At 41.4% G+C, this 19,935-nt stretch overlaps 1 protein-coding gene across 1 annotated transcript in view; it reads left to right on the top strand.

Annotated features, from left to right (window-relative positions):
* The window catches only part of LOC146009645 (uncharacterized), a 41,430-nt gene that overhangs the window by 4,920 nt on the left and 16,575 nt on the right, over positions 1–19,935 (top strand). The window contains exons 3-10 of the mRNA XM_083150098.1: positions 1,759–1,870; positions 2,048–2,129; positions 7,614–8,216; positions 10,481–10,563; positions 13,366–13,522; positions 15,151–15,312; positions 17,578–17,703; positions 18,014–18,234. Coding sequence (XP_083006224.1) covers positions 1,759–1,870; positions 2,048–2,129; positions 7,614–8,216; positions 10,481–10,563; positions 13,366–13,522; positions 15,151–15,312; positions 17,578–17,703; positions 18,014–18,234 — 1,546 coding nt within the window. The remainder of the gene's footprint in view (positions 1–1,758; positions 1,871–2,047; positions 2,130–7,613; positions 8,217–10,480; positions 10,564–13,365; positions 13,523–15,150; positions 15,313–17,577; positions 17,704–18,013; positions 18,235–19,935) is intronic.

Genomic DNA, 19,935 nt, shown 5'->3' with positions numbered 1-19,935 from the left:
GTTAACAATTCGGGTGGCCATTATACACTTCAAGGTGCCTATTTGGCCTCTGTGGCCCATTTAATATTGTTTCCTATGGAAAAATCTGGTCAATTGAGGCATTGAACAGGAAAATCGGGTCAATTGAGACATTTAACATTGTTCCCTATGGGAAATCACGGGCATCTCGTCGGTCGCATCGCACCCGATTTTTTAGTGCATTCAATGCCCGAGATGCCCAAGATTTTTTACTAACGATGCCCACGATCAAAATCGTGGGCGCCGTTCTAAGTAAAGAGTACCGTCTCATCTACCACCGTGACGTTCTGGGGAAGAGAGCCAACGGTGGGAGTGACGGAGTACCTGCCGCACTTGGTCTCGGGGTCTGGAGCGAGTCACACCTCTCGGGGGAGCCTGTGGATGGTAAAGTCCGGGATCGCCGCAGGTCACCCTTCTGCTCACAGGTATCGGCCCCGAGGATAGGAAATAAATCTGGTGATTTGAAGCAAAGTGGTGGGTAAAGGTGAGTGCCGGGTGGTCCTCCCGGTCTTAACGCGTTTCTCCGTCGTGGGATCAGACGGTTTCCTCAGAAGAACTTATAACTGATTTTATTGTTATATTTTATTAAATAATTGTGATAGTTTATATGAGCTTTTCATCTATTGTTTTTTAATAATGTGTTAACACATGGTACTCCTTAGCCCAAATGGATCATGTCATGCAGATTTTTTTAACCCTTTGGATGCCTTCACGGAATGAAGAGGACAGATCTACACAGTTCTTCAGCTCTCTATTGGATAAGTACTAGAAAAGGGGACTGATCTACATGGGAACATAGGTAAGTATGTGCATTTATATGTGAGTGTTTTCACGGTGTGTTTGTGTTTTAATTGTAGTATTGGTTCGGCTGAGGAACTACAGGTCATGTAGGCCCTTTAATGGCCCACATGCTGGTACTTGTGGAGGCTTGCTGGGAATTGTAATTCCATAGCCAAAACCGATACTATTTAACTTTAACACTTTAATTACTAACAACCCGGAAGCCACTGCCCGGGGATGATGGAGATAGCTCTGGGCTTCAACCAAGGGCCTTCGTTGGCCTTGGGGTCTTTATTGGGGGTCCCCACTCCCCAGGGCCCCCCGACCAGGACGGACCAGTTATTGGGTTATTGGAAAGGCCAGGGGACCTATATAGAAAAGTCCCTGGCTATAGCATTACCCTACTGACTGTTGGAGCAAGGTGCTGGTTTCAAAAATAAGGGTGTCTCTACTTCTTTTGGCCCCTGTGTTTTTGGAACCAGGACTAGTCCAAGAGCGTGGTGCTGGTTTTCGAAATATGAGGGAACCCAATTAAATATTTTTCCCCTATTTCTGGAACCAGGACTGGCTCAAATGGGGCAGGTAATGCCTGGAAGTGGAGACCCCACGCTGTTTTATTTTAACATTGTACAAAAATCCACACATTCCCATTACTAAATAAAATCCCAGAAATCACAATCAATTTCTATCCTACCCTTAAAAATTGCGCCCTATTACATGTGCAATTTTTTTTTGGGGAAAAAAGCGAACGTGTCACTTGTGCGATTTGGTGCTAAAAAAAATCACACTCTATTACATTTGGCCCCTGATGTTTAAGTGTCAAGCCATTGAGGAGGACAACACCAAGGTTCCACACTTGATCAGTGTTTTGTAGTTCTGAACCCCCAAGTGTAAGTTCTGTTGGTAGGCTATGCTGCAGTCTTGTCCTGTGACCTCTGTTTTTTAACGTTTCATTTGCAGCCAACAGACACTCACCCACTCCTGCAGCCCAGGTAAACAGCTATGTAGGGATGTTATTGGGTTATGAGCACCTGAAGCAAAGGACAGGTACAGTTGTATATCAGCTGCATGGGTATGGGGCATGGTGTCAACCCTATTTACGTCGACATGCATTTGGTCGATCACTGAAGGTCGACAGGGCTTAGGTCGAAATCTGAAATAGGTTGACATGGCTTAGGTCATCAGGGTTGGAAGGTTGACACAAGCATAAGGATAACATGAGTTTTTTATGTTTTTTTTGTCAACATAGTCAACATGGACCCCGTAAAAAGGGTAGTGCATCCCCTCAAATGGTTTGCTACACTCGCCATACTTCAGACACGAAGTGGATGGTAAGGCATGAAATATCGCCTGTCGGCACATGTCGGCTCAAAAAAAGGTGAAAACTCATGTCTACCTTTGGACTGTCGACCTTGCCATTGTCGACCTAGTGCTTGTGTCGACCTTCCAACCCTGTAGCCTTAGCTATGTCGACATATTTCAGTGTGGTCTCTTGCGCAAAGGATCGGAATCGATTGTTGGACCTGCCCTCCCATTGTCTGGAAATGGGGTCACGTGTGATACATCACATGCAAAAGGAAGGTCCTGGGTGGCTCAATGAGGATTGGATGACCATACAGCAGCGATCCCCAGACACTGGGGAAGTGATTATCTTGTGTTTCCCTTGGACAACTGTGCAGAAGCCCATATTCACATGTGAGCCCTGTGATTCGCCAGCTGATACTAGCGTTATTATCACAGAACTCATTGTGATTTTTTTTTTCACTTTTTTTTGTAAATTCGCAGATCGCATTTCCCTTTATAATCCTACATAAGTATAATTGAATGATGTTTGTGTGTGTGTAAGGATGTTCCACAATAACCCTCGAACACTTTAACTAATCGCCTTCAAACTTTGCACACTACCTTATCATCTTAAGGGACTATCTAAGTTTTGAAGGTGGATTTAATCAGATGATCCCTTGAGGGTGCTGTCATAAGAGTCCATGCTATTTCTATTGTTTTCATGCATTGGGATATGTTGTTGGAAAGTGTATGAGTTTCTGAATACAACACAATAAATGGACCCCCTTAAGTGAACCCTTAAAGGCCTATAAGGGCCCATTAAATTAAATTAAAAACATCTTCACTATACAAAACTGTTTAAAAACTGAAATTGATAAGCAACTCATGGGCAGAGATATCGATCCCCAGTCAGTTATTTTTTCTCTTGATTGTTTGCTTATTCATTGAGGATTTTTGGGACCTTCTGTACCTGCTGCAACAGCTCCTGCCCTGTTATGGTTGGCAAGGGTAGGTGAATAGTTGGAGACTTGCTCTGCTTGCTGCAGCAGCTTCTGCCCTGCTGTGGTTGGGAAGGGTAGGTGGATAGTTGGAGATTTGCTTTGGCTGCTGCAGCAGCTTCTGCCCTGCTGTGGGGTTGGGAAGGGAAGGTGGATAGTTAGAGACCTGCTCTGTCTGCTGCAGAAGCTTCTGCCCTGCTGTGGTTGGGTAGGGAATGTGGATATTTGGAGACCTGCTGTGCCTGCAGCAGCAGATTTTGCCCTGCTGTGGTTGGAAAGGGAAGGTGGATAGTTAGATAACTGCGTTGGCTGCTGCAGCAGCTTCTGTCCTGCTGTGATTGGGTAGGGTAGGTGGATAGTTGGATACCTGCTCTGGCTGATGCAGCAGCTTCTGCCCTGCTGTGGTTGGGTAGGGTACGTGGATAGTTGGAGACCTGCTCTGGCTGCTGCAGCAGCTTCTGCCCTGCTGTGGTTGGGTAGGTGGATAGTTGGAGACCTGCTCTGGCTGCTGCAGCAGCTTCTGCCCTGCTGTGGTTGGGTAGGTGGATAGTTGGAGACCTGCTCTGATTGGAATCCTCTAGTGGCGCTGAGTAACTATTAGTCCATTAGGATACAACAAATGCTCTAAACATCCTTTTCATCTGTCACACATCATGCAGAACGACAGTTGAGATACTGATTCCAAATCATTTTCCCTTAGTAAATTTTATGTCTTGGTCCGACCATCACAGTGGTTTTCTTTTTAATTGTTACTTTTATGTTTATGTATGTGATTTAATGTATTTTAATGATTGTTATTACATTTGATCTTTTTATATCAAACAAGCGCCACTTCTTTGTATATTTTTGCCTTGTATATGGGACTGACAATCCCATCTTTAAGTGGCAGCTACTAACGGAGCTCCCCTGGCAGCACCTGCTTACGATACCAGGTAGTACACCCCACAACCCTCATGTTTAATGTCCAATGTCTACTAAGGTATATTTGATAGGCACCTGCAGGCTGCACACCACTGATCGCTTTCCCACTGCACACTGCCAGAAAGTGTATTTTTGTATTTTGTCTTATGTTATCACTGTTTCCAATTGTTAAGTGTAAAGGGATTTGCTGCACTGTATATGAATATGTTAATAAATAATAATAATAACAATAATAATAAATAAAGAATTAATATGTTCCACCTGCTGTTTGCTGTCAAATTCACTGCTCTCACGGTTGATGGAGTGTTTACAGCTGGGCTGGGGTTATCTATTCCTCCAAATGGTACATATCTCTCCAGGGCAAATTGGGGTCATATGGGATCCTCCCAGGCAATCTATGGGTAGCAGGCTTAACCTTTATAGTGAGAACTTTCACACGGTATGATATGAACTACCGATATGGATTACTGTGCATAGTCAGTATTGGTAGAAAACATACAGTAGTACATATCTCACCATGTGTATGCAGCCACCGCCGGGTTGGTGTCACAAGAAAAAAGTTACTAGCAAGTATACAATCTATAGTACAATACAGTCAAAAATGTACATAATCAAAATTGCAATGTATATAGTCAATATCATTGGTTCTGGCCTCCGGGGAGTTCAAGGGAAATCGCATAATCAAAATTGCACCGTGTGTATGCACTTTAGGGAACATTGGTAACAATACCATAGAAACACTGAAGGAGTGATGTGGTTTTCGTGCCAAGTTTAACTAATAGACATACTGTATAGCATTTTATTATCTGTTATGCATATTGTATAACTGTTTTTGGCTATTTATATAAATAGCTTTATTTTGCTCTGTGGCAGGATCTGAGTGAGTGGGAAGCATACTTTTGAAAACTAGTTTCAGGGAGAATATAATTGGTAATATAATTTTGCAAAGCAGCCCAATGAGGGGGCATGTCATGCTCCTCCCAAAGGGCGTGTCTTGTTCCATATATGGAGAGATTGTGAAAAGAGATTGTGAATGTGGCACCTAGAAGCGTTGGTGTGTACTGCATCTGAGGGGAATCTTTTTAAATGACTTATATCCAAATGTAGCCCCAAAGCAGTTAGTAAGAGCTACTATACTTGCTAAAGTGCTAGGAAATGGCGCTGATGATTCATTGTAAATGTATCTATTTCTCATTCCATTTTCCCCAAAAAATGTAACAGTGTAATGTGGGCTAGGTGAAATGAGGGAGATTGCTAGACTTATGAGGGAGAGAGGGAGGTTGCTGCTATTTCAGGGAGTCTCCTGCAGAATGCAGGAGGGTAGGCAGCTATGGTAGGAAGAGCTACATGAGGCGAGGATAACTATTTTAAGGGGGGGAACTATACTAGGGGGAGAGCTGTGTTAGTGGTGAGATAGCTATATTTTCAGGAGGATCTGAATGAGTGGTAAGAGCTGTGTGTGTGTGGAAGGCTTGAGTGAGGAGCAGAGAGCTTTATTAATGCATGTATATGTATTTATATACATTACTATTGGACTAGTGTTACTACACGTAAAGTTATTTTTCACAAGATAACACACGCACACTTTTGACACACTGGCAATCTGGTGGGTATAAAGGATAAATGTCATTATAATTTACTTTGCATTGCAGAACTACTGTAGATAACTACAGTGCAATGTAATAGGAGGCACACTTTTATATTTCATATGTTGACCATAACAGTTAAAGTCAAGGATATTTTTATCCCATTGCTTCAAAATGTATACATGACAAAATCAATAAAATGTATTACACATTACTGTCACGCTAAACACTGTACTCAATATAGTTATTGGATAGTTCATTGTGTTATAAACATACCCAAATGTTTGTCATAATGAGTAGTAAGCTGAGTAGTATATCATTATGAGCCAGATGCACCAAGCTTCAAAAAGTGATAAAGTGGAGAGTGATAAAATACCAGTCAATCAGCTCCTACCTGCCATGTTACAGGCTGGTTCATATAGATATATAAACTGCTCAGGCAATGCAATTTTGATAAAAGACCCATGTACACAAGGAAACGGTTCCAATGTGCGGAGCGAGCTGCCTAAGCAGAGATCACTCAGCACATATCACTGTGCTGAGCAGTGTTTTGCCAAAGCTTATAGTGCATGGACAGTGCGGGACATCATTCATGGCTAATAATGCCTAGCACTGGTAATGGAAAATATGTGTGGATCCCACTCTTTTGTGCCCTCACTACCTAGGATTTTCCATTACCAGCCTAGGCAGAAACGCTCATGCTTGTTGAACTTTTGGGTGAACCCACTATGCTTTTTTATTAATGAATGAATGAATTAATTAATTGATTAACAATAACCACTCTGGAAACATAGTGGAATGGCAGAAATATGTGGCTTAATTATATAATTTGCGGTCTATTACATTTCCCCTAATGTGGTAAGATGAATAGAGAAAAAATAGAAAGCCAGCTTATGGCTGCTATGTTAACTATATATTAACTATTGGAAAGGGAGCCAATTAACTTGCCATTCATCACAAACCCAGTAACCAACTGGATTGTAGGCTACTTCACTCTCCATCTCCCCCACCAGTACCCTTGGACAACTGCAATAAGTGACCGCATCCCAATTGAACCACATACTGTACATTGAAACAGAGCTAAAATCTCTCACTTTTCTTGTTACTATCATCAATTATATTGTATGCTAATTGTGTCCAATTTATTTGCACCCAATCAAATTGTACAAAAAATTTGTACCCCTTGTATTGTATAATTTATGCATGATTGTGTGTTGTTTTATTAAGCAAACCATGCTTTATCCATTACACGGCATTTTTGATCGTTATTCACACACAACCACAAAGCAGCTGAGAGCAGCACTATCCAATTGATTGCTCATATTAACTTGCCATTATGTTTTGGACTGAGTGGGATTTTACCCAGGGAAATCATACAAATAATGAGAGAACATAGAAACTCCACACTGATAGGACCCTAGTAGACTGGCAACATGATTACAAAAAACAACAATATGTTGCATGCTTGATTAATCTGGCACCAGTACTTTAGATGATTGGATTGGATCGGAATGAATGAGTGACCTAGATGATTTATTATTAATGAGTGAACGTGAATTGTGCTGTGGTTTCATTTGGATTTAAAAAAAAAATGGTATTTTAACAAAGCCAATCACAGAAGCGCTGTAATACTAGCGAGACTATGATATTAACCATTCAATTGACAGAATAGCATAATTACCAATAATAGCATAAAGTCAACACACAGCGGAACCTTTGGTGGGAGTTTAGAACTGCACCATCATCCATAGTCTTCCAAGAAGCAATTACCAGATGTTGACATAACCCTAAAACATGTAAACTATTGAGAATAATAAATGTATTACATGTTCTACGCCTTCCTTAAAGTTTATGTTTCATTCTATATGACAAGTCACTTGCTGCTCAAACACAAGTCTGTGAGCAACGAGGGATAAAGGGATTAGATGCTTATAAAAAGCCTATAAACATTATTTAGTATTCCACAACACCCTTATACTTAATATAAAAGGATTCCATAAATATGGGCCATATGTTCTCTTATTAGGCAGCCTTGACACATCTCTTTAAGCTCAAATTCTCTAAAGCAATGAGATATAACGTCAAGAAAAGTTTTTCGCGAAATGCATCCAATGTGTCAACTTATGGAAGCTCTTATTTCCTTCATCCTGGTGGATTCAAAAAAGTCCACTCTAAATTATCTGACAATCATGACAATCTAGGAAGTCCTCGGTCTTTCAGTGGAGGAAGAAAATTCCACCATGGGCATTCTAAGCTGTTCCACCATGAGAGAATCTGTGGTCACCACAGATCTTCCATTGCTCACCATGGTGTTGATTATAAAGAAATAACTCACTCTTATTTGGGCAATGGACAGAATCCGGGGTATCCACATGATGATCGAAGCTATGGAATTCACTCTGAGAGCAATGGAAGTTGGAAAAGCAGTGGCCTTCTCAGCATCAATGAAAAGGAAACCATGCAATATCTGAATCAACGACTGGCTTCATATCTGGAGAAGGTCCACTTTCTGGAAGAAGAGAATGGCCAATTGGAGAAGAAAATCAGTGACTGGTATGAGAACAATGCCCCCAACACACTTCCTGATTCCAGCCAATACATAAAGACAATGGAGGCGCTCCAGAATAAGGTAAAATAAGAATATAATGAATTGATCTGATTTTAGTACATTTATTTGAAATGCAATTTCGATTAATTTTTTTAAAAATATAAGTACTATAGAATGCATCAATTTTTTAGTATATGTGTTTCATCTGGAAAAACAGAAGAATTAGCAACACTGTTACACATTGCATACACATTAAGTTATCTGATATTGTTTAACTGGTTTATATTTAGACTAGAAATCAATTTTTGGGCATAAAACACGTTTCCATACTAAGGGGCTGATTCAGACCCCTTCATCATGGGTCAAATTTGGCCCCGTTCCCGATGGTCAGAGTTTGCATATGCACGAATACTGTATGTGCATATAAAAACTCCCTGAGCGAGTGGCCATTCACTCCATAGTGGGAGGATTGGGGGCGGGTAGGAGGCTGGAGCAGGGAAATACCCTGCATGCGTAGGCATTTCGATGCCTGCTTGAGGCAGACAACTGACGTAACATGAAGTCAGAGTCCACCCCAAATTCGGTCATCTCCAGCCAAGATGAAAGTTTGCCTAGACTGCAATGTTATGACCCTGCTTGCAACTTTATCTCGCATATATCAATATTGCACCAAAATAAATAATTACACTGAACAAATGCATTTAATTGATAATGTATCAAGTATCTCAGTATCTGAGATATTTTATCTTGGATGTCATCTCGCCACCTCAAATTTAACATTTTCAAAACAGAATTTATTATATTCCCACCAGCCAAGAGTACAGTAGTTACAAACTGATATCTCCATAACTGTTGATAACACAACAATTAATTCTACTCCACAAGCTCGCTGCCTAGGGGTCATCCTGTCCTTCATCCTGACCTTCATTCCTCACATTCAATCTGTCTCTAAATCATGTTACATGCATCTAAAAAACATATCCATAATTCGTCTGTACCTTACACAAGACACTGCAAAAATTCTAATCCATACACTCATTATATCACGCATTGACTATTGCAATAGTCTCCTTACCGGTCTTCAAGAAAAGACTCTCCCCACTACAGTCCATTTTGAATGCAGCTGCGAGGCTGATATTCCTGGCTAGATGTTCATCATCTGCTGATCCACTCTGTCAGTCCCTCCATTTGTTGCCTGTATATTACTGTATTCAATATAAAATACTTCTACTTACATACAAAGCCATTACTCTGACTACACTGACTTATATCTCTTTGCTTATCTCAAAATATATCCCCACCGGACCTCTCCACTCTGCACAAGATCTGCATCTCTCATCCACACTCATTACTCGCTCCCACTTACACTTGCAGGATTTTTGTTGGGCAGCACTCACCCTACGGAATGCTTTTCCACATACATTAAGAGTCTAGCCTCCAAACTTTTAAGCATTCCCTGAAAAATCACCATTCCAATCAAGCTTATCATACTCAGGAACCCCCCACATAACCTCCAGTAGCATTCATATCTAATTGCATCACATCAGGACCGTCTAGTTATCTGGTGACACTGCCATGCTATGGAATTCTATCCCTAAGTATCCCTCCTATTATCACTATAGATTGTAAGCTTGCGAGCAGGTCCCTCCTACCTCTATGTGGGTTTATTTCTACCCAGATTATTTTAGCACTGTTGTTTCCAATTGAAAAGCCCAACAGAATATACTGCGTTATATAAGAAACTGTAAATAAATAATAAATAAATAATGTAAATCTGGCAGTAAGTGAATTTATTTAAAAATGTTAAAGATTATGAACCTGATTCATAGTGACACCAATTGGCCAGTCCAACTAGATGTGACTTAGTTGTGTCCGGAATAAGTTTGTCTGTTTGCCTCAATTACAGTACTGATAGCATTGTGGATATGTATTTGCAGCCCTCTATGGCAGCATAGAAATATCCAACAGTCCAGAATGAGATCAGACAGTGAAGAAGGCGAATTGTGGGGCAATATTACCACTCAGTTTCAAAGGCAACTTACCCATTTTGCATCTAATTGTATTTACCCCAATGTTTCAAATGTACATGTATAACTACAAACGCAGATCTTATGCAAAGATCCCTGTTCCCACCCAATATTGCCAAATTAGCCTTAGGTGGAGAACGTTCTGACTTGTGTGCAATCCCGACGAGCCAACAGATGGGTCTATATGTGTATCTATGCCTGCAGAGCATGTGGACACCTGCACACTGTAAATAATTGCTAATGCCGCCACATTTGCTGCATTTCTGAAATATGTTCTATTAATGTATGTATAATAACTTTATCTTCATTTTTCTATAGATCACTGCAGAAACTGTAGAAAACACCAAAATCGCCTTGCAGATTGACAATGCAAAATGGGCTAATGATGACTTTAGAAACAAGTAAGCGTAAGAAAACTGTGAGTTTTTTAATTACATGGGGAAGTTAAGAGGAACAAGGACATGGAAATGCTATAACTGTATAACGTGTAGTAGATTTAATCAGGGGCAAACATACACTTTTTTAATATATATATATATATATATATATATATATATATATAATATATATATATATATATCAGGAACTGAGATAGGGGGCCTCTTTGGAAAGGGAGAGTAGCGGCAGACCCTCTGCCAACTGTAAGTAGAAGCTGATGCTGTGTTTAAGTAATGCTTGATCATAACCAAAAGTCTCATAAAGGGTTGTTCAGACATGATCACTGGGCTGCAAATTTGCAGGCACGATGATTATCAAATGACTGCATATGCCCTACGGATCATAGCACGCACGTGCAAGGCCATCTAGTGATAAAATGACTTTTTTTATCGAAAGTTGTTATCAGGTTAAATAACAGAAATCCCGTGTTTGTGGATGTCATCTGCCCATTTTCTGGGAGTGTCAGGGGAAACACAGACATAACCAAGCATTTTCAGGGAGGGCCTGTTACATCAGCTCCGGGCCCCAATCAGCCTGTTTCTGTTACTGGCTGAGTAGGTCCTGGGTTACACACAGACTTCACACACCAGAAATATCATTCAATGGTGAGTGAGTTGTTAATGGGTTTGCAGATATTTGCCGATCTGTGATATTTTCGCAGGCCTTTCACAGTCTTGCATGTGGTGGGATTTCTCTCTTGTGGGGTAGCGGCTATTTGATCACTGGGCTCTGCAAATGGGCAGAGAAGGAATTAGGTCTGAATAACCCCCATAGTCCCTGGTTCAGATGGCACATAGCTCTCCAATCCACTATACTAGCTGGAACTATCATTATTAGTATATGGAATTGCACTCAATCCATGCAGGCACTGTTCCTGCGCCTTGAATGAGTATGACATTTTCTGAGCAAGCCCACAACACTCCCATAATACCAAAAGTATTCAGCAATAAAACTGTCCTTTACGGTAAGGGAGGGCCTAATATCAATTTCTTCTTCATTAGCCAAGGGTAGGTGGAGCATAGAGCCAAAGGACACCCAGATTAAGGACAATATATCAATTGAGTAACTGAGCTAGCGATTATTACTAATAATATTGTGACATATGTGAGTTTTACAGTGTAAAGCTGGCCAAACACCTAAAGATTTATGGCCAAATGTAATAGGGGGTGAGAATCAGAAAGTGAGAGAATTTGGAAGCGTTTTTCCATTTATTTAAAGTGGAAATCATTTACATTAAAAAAACAGGTTGATTTTGCAATTTGAATGATTGCCACTTTAAAAAAATGGGTAAATTCTCCCAAAATCTCGGACATGAGTAAGTGTATGGCCAGCTTTATGTAATCAATTGTATTTGTAAATTGTGTAGAATAAATAATCTGATGTTTTATTTCATTGGTCTCTTTATTTACATTTATTAATAAATACTATTCATATTGTGTTACTGAGTAATCCAAAAACTCTTTGGGAGCAGTATTAGATTGGAGCAGTATTATTTTTACATTTTATTTCAATAATGTGGTAATATAGATTGCACCTGATATCAATTTATTACACTCCCATAATACTCCCACTACATGAAGCCGTTCTGTGCGTCTACATAAGCACTACCCAGAAGCTCCTATTTCACAGAAAAGGAAATTTCATCAACATATGGATAAACCAGTTCATAGTTACAATATCTGTTTATGTGCATAGTACAAATCCGACGCATGTGTAATCACTGACATCCTTCTATTGCGCAGGCACAGTTTGCAGATATATCTACAGTACCAGTTACTGTAATTACGTTTGCACTTCCATGTGTACCAGGATCAGTCACACAGTGTTAGTTGATAAAAAGATATGATGTTATAGGAAAGCTTTGTATAAAATTTATCTGTACTTTACAAAATAGAGCAGTATATATTGTCAATGATAGCAGCTAATATGCATGATTCTGTTCAATTGTACAAAAGAAAGTACTGGTAAATTGGATCGGCAGAAAATTTATTTAAATTGAAAAAAAAATATTTTTTTCGACAATATCATTTTTTGTTTCCTAAAATATTTTGTGATGATTCTGCAAGTGTGGCTTATTATGGAACTAGGAACTTTGGAACCCTCTCTAGTGCAGTTCTTCCCCCAACCCCTTGCAGACAGAGGGCGAGATGTATCAAATGGAAAATGCGGTAAAACCCTGGTTTTACCGCATTTTCCTATGTATACAAAATGATACCGCAGTGAAGGGTATCGCCACCTTTGGGTGGCGATACCCTATAGAAGCCTATGGGCTTATTTTCGCCGCCCGCCGCCTTGCCGACCTCCCCTCTGGCTTACCTTCCTGAAGGGTCCTCCTGGACCCTGGAAGGTAAACCTCTCCTCCCCCTAGTGACGCAGCCGGACGTCCTTCCGGCTGCAGGGGGGAGGAGGAGGCGCCGGGGACAGCTAAGGGATGCAGGAGCCGGCTGGTAGGTGACGAAGACCCCCCGCACACCACATTCCAGGTATCGCGGGGGGCCTCCGTCACCGCACCGCGATGCCAGCCGCATATGTTAGTACATATGCGGCGGCATCGCGGCGGGGGGGGGCGAAGGGCGGCGATGTATTTTAATACATCCCGCCCATAGACTGCAGCAGTGCTTGCCAACAATGAATTTGATGGTCCCTATCATGACTATTAATATACTACAGGTTTTAAAGCTTTGTTTTTTTATCATTTATTTGGTGGAACCTGCTCTAGAAAGGATTTTTCAAATAGTTTTAATTGTTTCTTTCTAAATCAATAGGTTTGATATTGAATTTAAGCTGAGGAATAACGTTCAGGCAGATGTAAATGGACTTAACAATGTCCTGCAGGGAGTAAATAAGGAAAAATGTGACCTTGAGATGCAACTTCAAGAGCTCCAGGAGGAACTAAATCAAATGAAGAAAAACCATGGAGAGGTAATGTTTGCAGATGTAGCCAGTCTTATGTTTTCTGTGTGTACAGACAGTAATAAGATAAGGCAATGCACAGTAAATAAACATTGGGCTTGATTCAGGTTCAGTTGTAGTTTTGCACGAAATTCACCAGGTATGCTCCAATGTTACCACAATCCTAGTCTATTTGATAAATAAAGCAATTAGGCCATATGCATGCACTCCCTTGCATATTACTTACAATGTATATGCTTATTTGTACATTTTATTTGATTACTTTTTTATAAAATAAGGGTACTTGTTTCCTAGCACGGCCACAACGATCATGATCGTGGTCATCGGGTGTAAAATCGTGGGCATCGCGGCCATCGCATGCTCTAAAAAATAGAGTGCGATGGGCCAGACGCGATGCCCGCGATTTCCCCATAGAGAACAATGTTAATTGCCTCAATTTACCCGCGATGACCACGATTTCCCATAGGAAACAATGTGAAATGGCTCAATTTAACCAAATTATCATAGGAACAATGGTAAATGGCCCCAAAACACCCCTGAACATTTAAATGTCCCCCCAAAAGTAGTTTACGCCACCCGGCGATCAACGTGAACCCGAAGCGTGGCGAGCGCAGCGAGCCCGCGAGGGGCGGTGGTACGCGTTCTCCGACCTTTTCATACCCCCACTATCCACGTCGGCGTGGAGTTGAGAATAGAATAGAGTGGCGAGCGCAGCGAGCCAGAAGCGTAGCGACCCCGCGAGGGTACGCGGATACCTGTGAAGCCCGCGAAGGGACGCGTTTACCTGTGAAGGTATCTGCGTCCCCTCGCGGGGCTCGCTGCGCTCGCCACGCTTCGGGCTCGGTGGCTCGCTGCGCTCGCCACACTATTCTATTCTCAACTCCACGCCGACGTGGATAGTGGGGGTATGAAAAGGTCGGAGGACGCGTACCGCCGCCCCTCGCGGGCTCGCTGCGCTCGCCATGCTTCGGGTTCACGTTGATCGCGGGGTGGCGTGAAATACTTTTGGGGGGACATGTCAATGTTCAGGGGTGTTTTTTGGGGTTTCTGGCCCATTTACCATTGTTCCCTATGATGATTTGGGTAAATTGACCCATTTAACATTGTTTCCTATGGGAAATCGCGGTCATCGCGGGTAAATTGAGGCATTTAACATTGTTCCCTATGGGGAAATCGCGGCCATCGCGTGTGGACCATTTAAGCATTTTTGGCCGCATACGACCCGACCGACGCGATTTTCACTGTTTTCAATGCATTTCAATGGAAAAATCAGGGGCATTGCGTCGGTCGCATCGCAGGCCACTAAAAATTACACCCGATGGCCGCAATTGTGGCCGTGCTAGGAAACAAGTACCAAAATAAGTAGTTCTTTGAGTAAGAGTAATCTCCGGTGATGAAAGTTACACGCACACGATACACCACATTTACAGTTTTAAAAATAAAAAATGCACCTGATGGGACAGGGTGACACTCATGGTATAGGACTATTATTATTTGTTTTGACTGGAGTCCTCTTATACTAAAATGTTAAGATCATGACTAATTAACCTGAATTATGTTTCCTAAACCTCCTTAACAAATGTATAGAAAAAAAGATTTTCAATTGGCAATATGTTATTTGATTTGGATGTTTTTAGGAGGCAAACTCCCTGCAAGGTCAATTAGGTGCCAAGGTGAATGTGGAACTGGATGCTGCTCCAGCTGAAGACCTGGGCAGAGTGTTGATGGAGATTCGTGCACAATATGAAAGCCTGATGGAGAGGAACTTGAAAGATGTTGAAGTCATGTATCAAGCAAGGGTACCCATCTTTTTTATATTATCATTTATGTATGTTTGATTTTGCAACCCTTTTGTTCCACTAATACACCACAATTGAATCTATAAGTAAACACAATAAGCGTATTACATATTTCAGTAAGACATACAAGTAACATACAAAAATTCATATAACATATGTTCTTATATACAGTGTAGGTGAACAGAGATGATATTATTTACTTTTAAGGAGTATTGAGGTTACATTTTTCTGGTAAACTAGTGGGTACATCTACTAAGCACTGGAGAGAGATACAATCGGTGGAGATAAAATAGCAATCAATCAGCTTCTAAGTGCCAAGTTACAAGCTGAGTTTGAAAAATGGAGCTGGTTGGTGGGTACTTTATCTCTCTCTCCACTAAATTGTTCACCATAGCGTATTAAAAATGCTTTTATACTGCAAGAAACAAGTAATACCAAAACCAATGCAAAATAAAGAGTATTCCTAGGCGTCCATCTGATGTTCATTGAAGTTCCATGTATCTCGTGTGGAGTATTTCCCAAAAAAGAAAAAACAGGAAAGACATAATAGTGAAGTACTGTGGGATTTTCTTAAGTACTTTCCTTTTCTATAGAAATGGATATCCAATAAATGGTATAGACCAGTACCAATTCAGGTGGTCTACAGTCAAGTAGACAGAAATCGCATATGGAGAGACAATGATGTCACCCAGGCAATCAGATCACAATTCTCACAGGAGTGGTACCATGTAAAAAGAACTGATCATAGGGCATTACAGTTTTATTTTAAAACAATTAAAGATTAATGACAACATTGCATCAGGACTCTCATCAAATGGAGTGGTCCACAAACAAATTTGTAGACTAACCCATATGATCATGGAATACTTTGATGTATTTTACCACACATATATTTTACAGTAAAATGTACCTTAACCTTGAGTTCTGTTGGAGAAAGAGCACTATATAAATAAAATTGTTAATATTACAATTATTATCCTATAAAATAACAAATGATGTTAATATATGTATAAATAATAATGTTTTTTTCAGTGAGTTGAGATCTCAACACTCAACATAGTGTGTTTATTGGGAATCTTTGGGGCGCAAACCCTGGGAGCACATGGCTTCGGTGAATTTCACACTCGCTGAGCCCTTTGTACTGGGAAGTTAGTGCTGGAGACAGTCAGGTGGCCGGAGCAGGGGAATGGCAAGCATCGGTGTCCCAATGGCTGTCTGTTTCCCTGTGAATGCAAGTGTTTCGGTGCCTGCTTGGGATAGGCAGCCAGCATCACACGATGTCAGCACCCGCCCTGAATTCGGCCATCTCTGCGCAAAATAAAAGTCAGTGACTTTTATTAGCGAATGGAAGAGAAATCATTCAATGGTGAGTGACAATCAAATGATTTTTCTTCTGTTCGCCGCATGTGGGTAAAAACCCGATAACTGGGTTTTTACCGCATTTCTGCTTTAGAGAATCTCCCCCAGTGCAAAATAAGTCAGGTGTCAGTACCAAGGCAATATATGCAGTGTACTTAGCTGTCTGCTCCAGGGCCCTCTGTGGTCCTGGGGATAGCGTCGCCTCAGGGAATCCAGCCACTCTGTAGCAGTGAGAATTCACTCCTCTCAGCTCCACACAGTGCAGATAGAAAGGCTCCAAAGTGCAGAGTGAGGGAAGAGACCAAGTCCCTGCTGCAGCGGGGAGAACCAGGTATTGCCGCCTAAACTCCCCCTGTCAGCCGCTCCCTATAGAGGATTCCTCCATTCTCGTGACTCCCCTTCTCCAGGGATCACATGGAACTGCCCACTATGTGAGCTCCTGTACCTGGTTGCGACCTCTGTATAGGAGTTCAGCCAGGAAACCCAATCCAAGACGGTGGGCGCATCACGGGGTGCCGGTTGCCCAAGATCCCCCCTATGCAGGGAGCCAGCTTTGGGGTCGCCCAGGGCCCAGGACAACCCACTTATTAAATAGTCCTCACACTGTTGCCTGCCTAACTAAAGTGTCAAATTAATAAAAAAAAAACCTAGCTAGCTCTCTTCGTGGTTGCTCCAGCAGCCCTTCAGCATAGCACCCACTGGGTGGGCACCTAAAATTAAACTGAAGAGATCCGGGATGCAGGAGGGAGGAGCCTGCCTCTCAAGTCTTTAGCATAGGTGCCTGGCTCCTTCGGACCCTCCTACATCACGATGTTGAGCTGTGTCACCGGGATGAGTGAAGAGAAACATTTTAATTCACTATTTCCTCCTGAAATAATTCATACCGCACTCTTCATGTCCTCATAGACTGAAGAACTGAATCGCCAGGTACAGTCAAGCTCTGCAAATCTACAGTCATCTCAAATTGAAATGCTTGGTTTGAGGCGCAGTGTAAAGAATCTGGAGAATGAACTGCAGAGCCAGTTGAGTATGGTATGTTCTCCACTAACCTAATGGTTCCATTACCACATGATTGGTGATTTTCCTATAACCTATACTGTAACCTATATACAGTAGATAAACTGTGTTCATATTTATACGAATGTAGACTGTTAATTTACTGTAAACTAATTACTGTACATCACTTGTGCATTTTGTCTCAGCTATCCCACATGGTTATTTCCATGTTTATTGGCTGCATTTTGATCTCTGCCAAAGGACCTTTTTTTCTTCTGGTCTATATTTCTCATTTAAATTGATAGAAAACAGTGAGATAAAATGTGTCTAAATCATTTAATTACAGAAATCAGCACTTCAAGGGTCTTTGAAAGAGACTGAGAACAATTATGGTGCAGAACTTTGCCAGCTTCAGAGAATGATTGACACAGTAGAGGCTGAACTGATGGATATTCTAAATGAACTGAAACGGCAAAACTCAGCATATCGGTATCTTATGGATCAGAAGAACCATCTTGAAATGGAAATCACTACATACAAAAGCTTACTTGATGCACAGGACAACCTGTAAGTACAATACTTTACAATAGTTCCCTCATCTTTATGGCATAAAAATATACATTAACCACTACCTAGCAGTGCAGCTTGCATCTCTGTAACTAGATAATGTTGGCATTCATTTAAAACACCGCAGCTTCAGGCGGCTGAAGTCACACTTGCGGGCCCTGTCTTCGTTCCGGAGGCTGCAAATATAAGTCAGTCTCACTGACTTATATTTGCGAGCCCAGGAAAAATCATTAGATGGTCGCTGGTCATCAAATGATTTCTCCTGGTCTGGGACCTGCGAGGGGGACGTGTTTTCATAACACTTCCCCTCGCATGGTTGTGAGGGTAACAGCGGTGGTGGGGTGGCATTTTTTTTTAGTGGGACATCAACTCTGGGACTCAGTAAGCTGCGAGCTTTGAAGCTTTGCGAGTCAACCAGAATTAGGCCTTAGATGTATTAAACCAAAGGGCCGGATGTATTAAGTACATATGGAAAATGAGGTAAAACCCTTAAAATAGGGATTTTACTTTAGTTTCCATTTAGTATATCTGGTCCTTTAAGTATACCTAGCTCAGTAGCTAATAAGCTAATAGCACAAGACAATGCATTTTTCACTAGTCCCGGTCATACTGGAGAGTTTGGCGGTGCAGTAGGTGTGGCTATCAATGAAGGCTCCAGAGGAGGGGCTGCAGCACATTGTAAAATTCAATAAAGGAGGCATAGCAACTACCACCAACTGCCATTACAGACTGACTCATTAGCAGTTGGTGTTTCTCCCCTATTTTAATTTTGTACTGTGTTGCAGCCCCACCTCTGGAGCCACCACTGATGGCTACTCTATAGTAGGTTTAGACTGCGCTGCAGCCCAAGGCTTCCAACTGCCACTGCAAAGGATACAGACAACACTGGTTCCACAACAAATGATTAATCACATGGCTAAGTAACATGTTATTGTGTCTGTGTGACAAAATAGGCTTCCACTGAACACAAACACGGCACAATAATGCTATGAGCAAAAAGTATACATTGAATATATTTGCAAATATGTTTATGCAATTCTACAACTGCGCACTTAACTATTAAATGTTCCAGTGCAGCAATGCCAACCATTTAATATCACTTTTGGAACTACATTAAAACATTGTCCAACATTTGATTCAATATTTGTCAACAGTAGGTGCACAGATGTGTGACCCCCACTGCAACTACTCTAGGCTCCTGCTTTTCAGTTGGTCACCTTGCAGCCAACAATCACTTCTTTAAATAGAACTCACAATTTATTTAAACCTAGTGTCTCTGCAACAATTCCCCTATAATTAACTGACCAGTACATTGTGTTGTTTTTTTCCTAAAATGATATTATTCATATTATTGACTTATCATTGTGTGATCAGTCACTATTGGCGAAGGTCGACATGCATGATGGTCGACATGACTGAAGGTCGACATGGGTTAGGTCGACATGGTCATTATGTCAAAACAAGGATTTGGTCGACATTGGGGAAAGTTGACAATCAAAAGGACCATATGGGGGTTTTTCACTTTTTTTTATTCAAATGTTGTCAGTCAACATGGACACTAAAAATGTGCACCACGTCACCTTTGTACAGCTCGCTAAGCTCACCATGCCTTGGGCACACTATTTTATTCTCCCACCATGCACTAGTTAGGAAAGGAAATACTGCCTGTTGGCACATGGCTCCAAAAAAAGTGAAAAAACC

The sequence above is a fragment of the Crinia signifera genome, chromosome 6 (assembly GCF_055691185.1).
Source record: "Crinia signifera chromosome 6, ASM5569118v1, whole genome shotgun sequence".
Taxonomy (NCBI): domain Eukaryota; kingdom Metazoa; phylum Chordata; class Amphibia; order Anura; family Myobatrachidae; genus Crinia; species Crinia signifera.
This window is presented reverse-complemented; position numbering and strand designations above follow the sequence as displayed.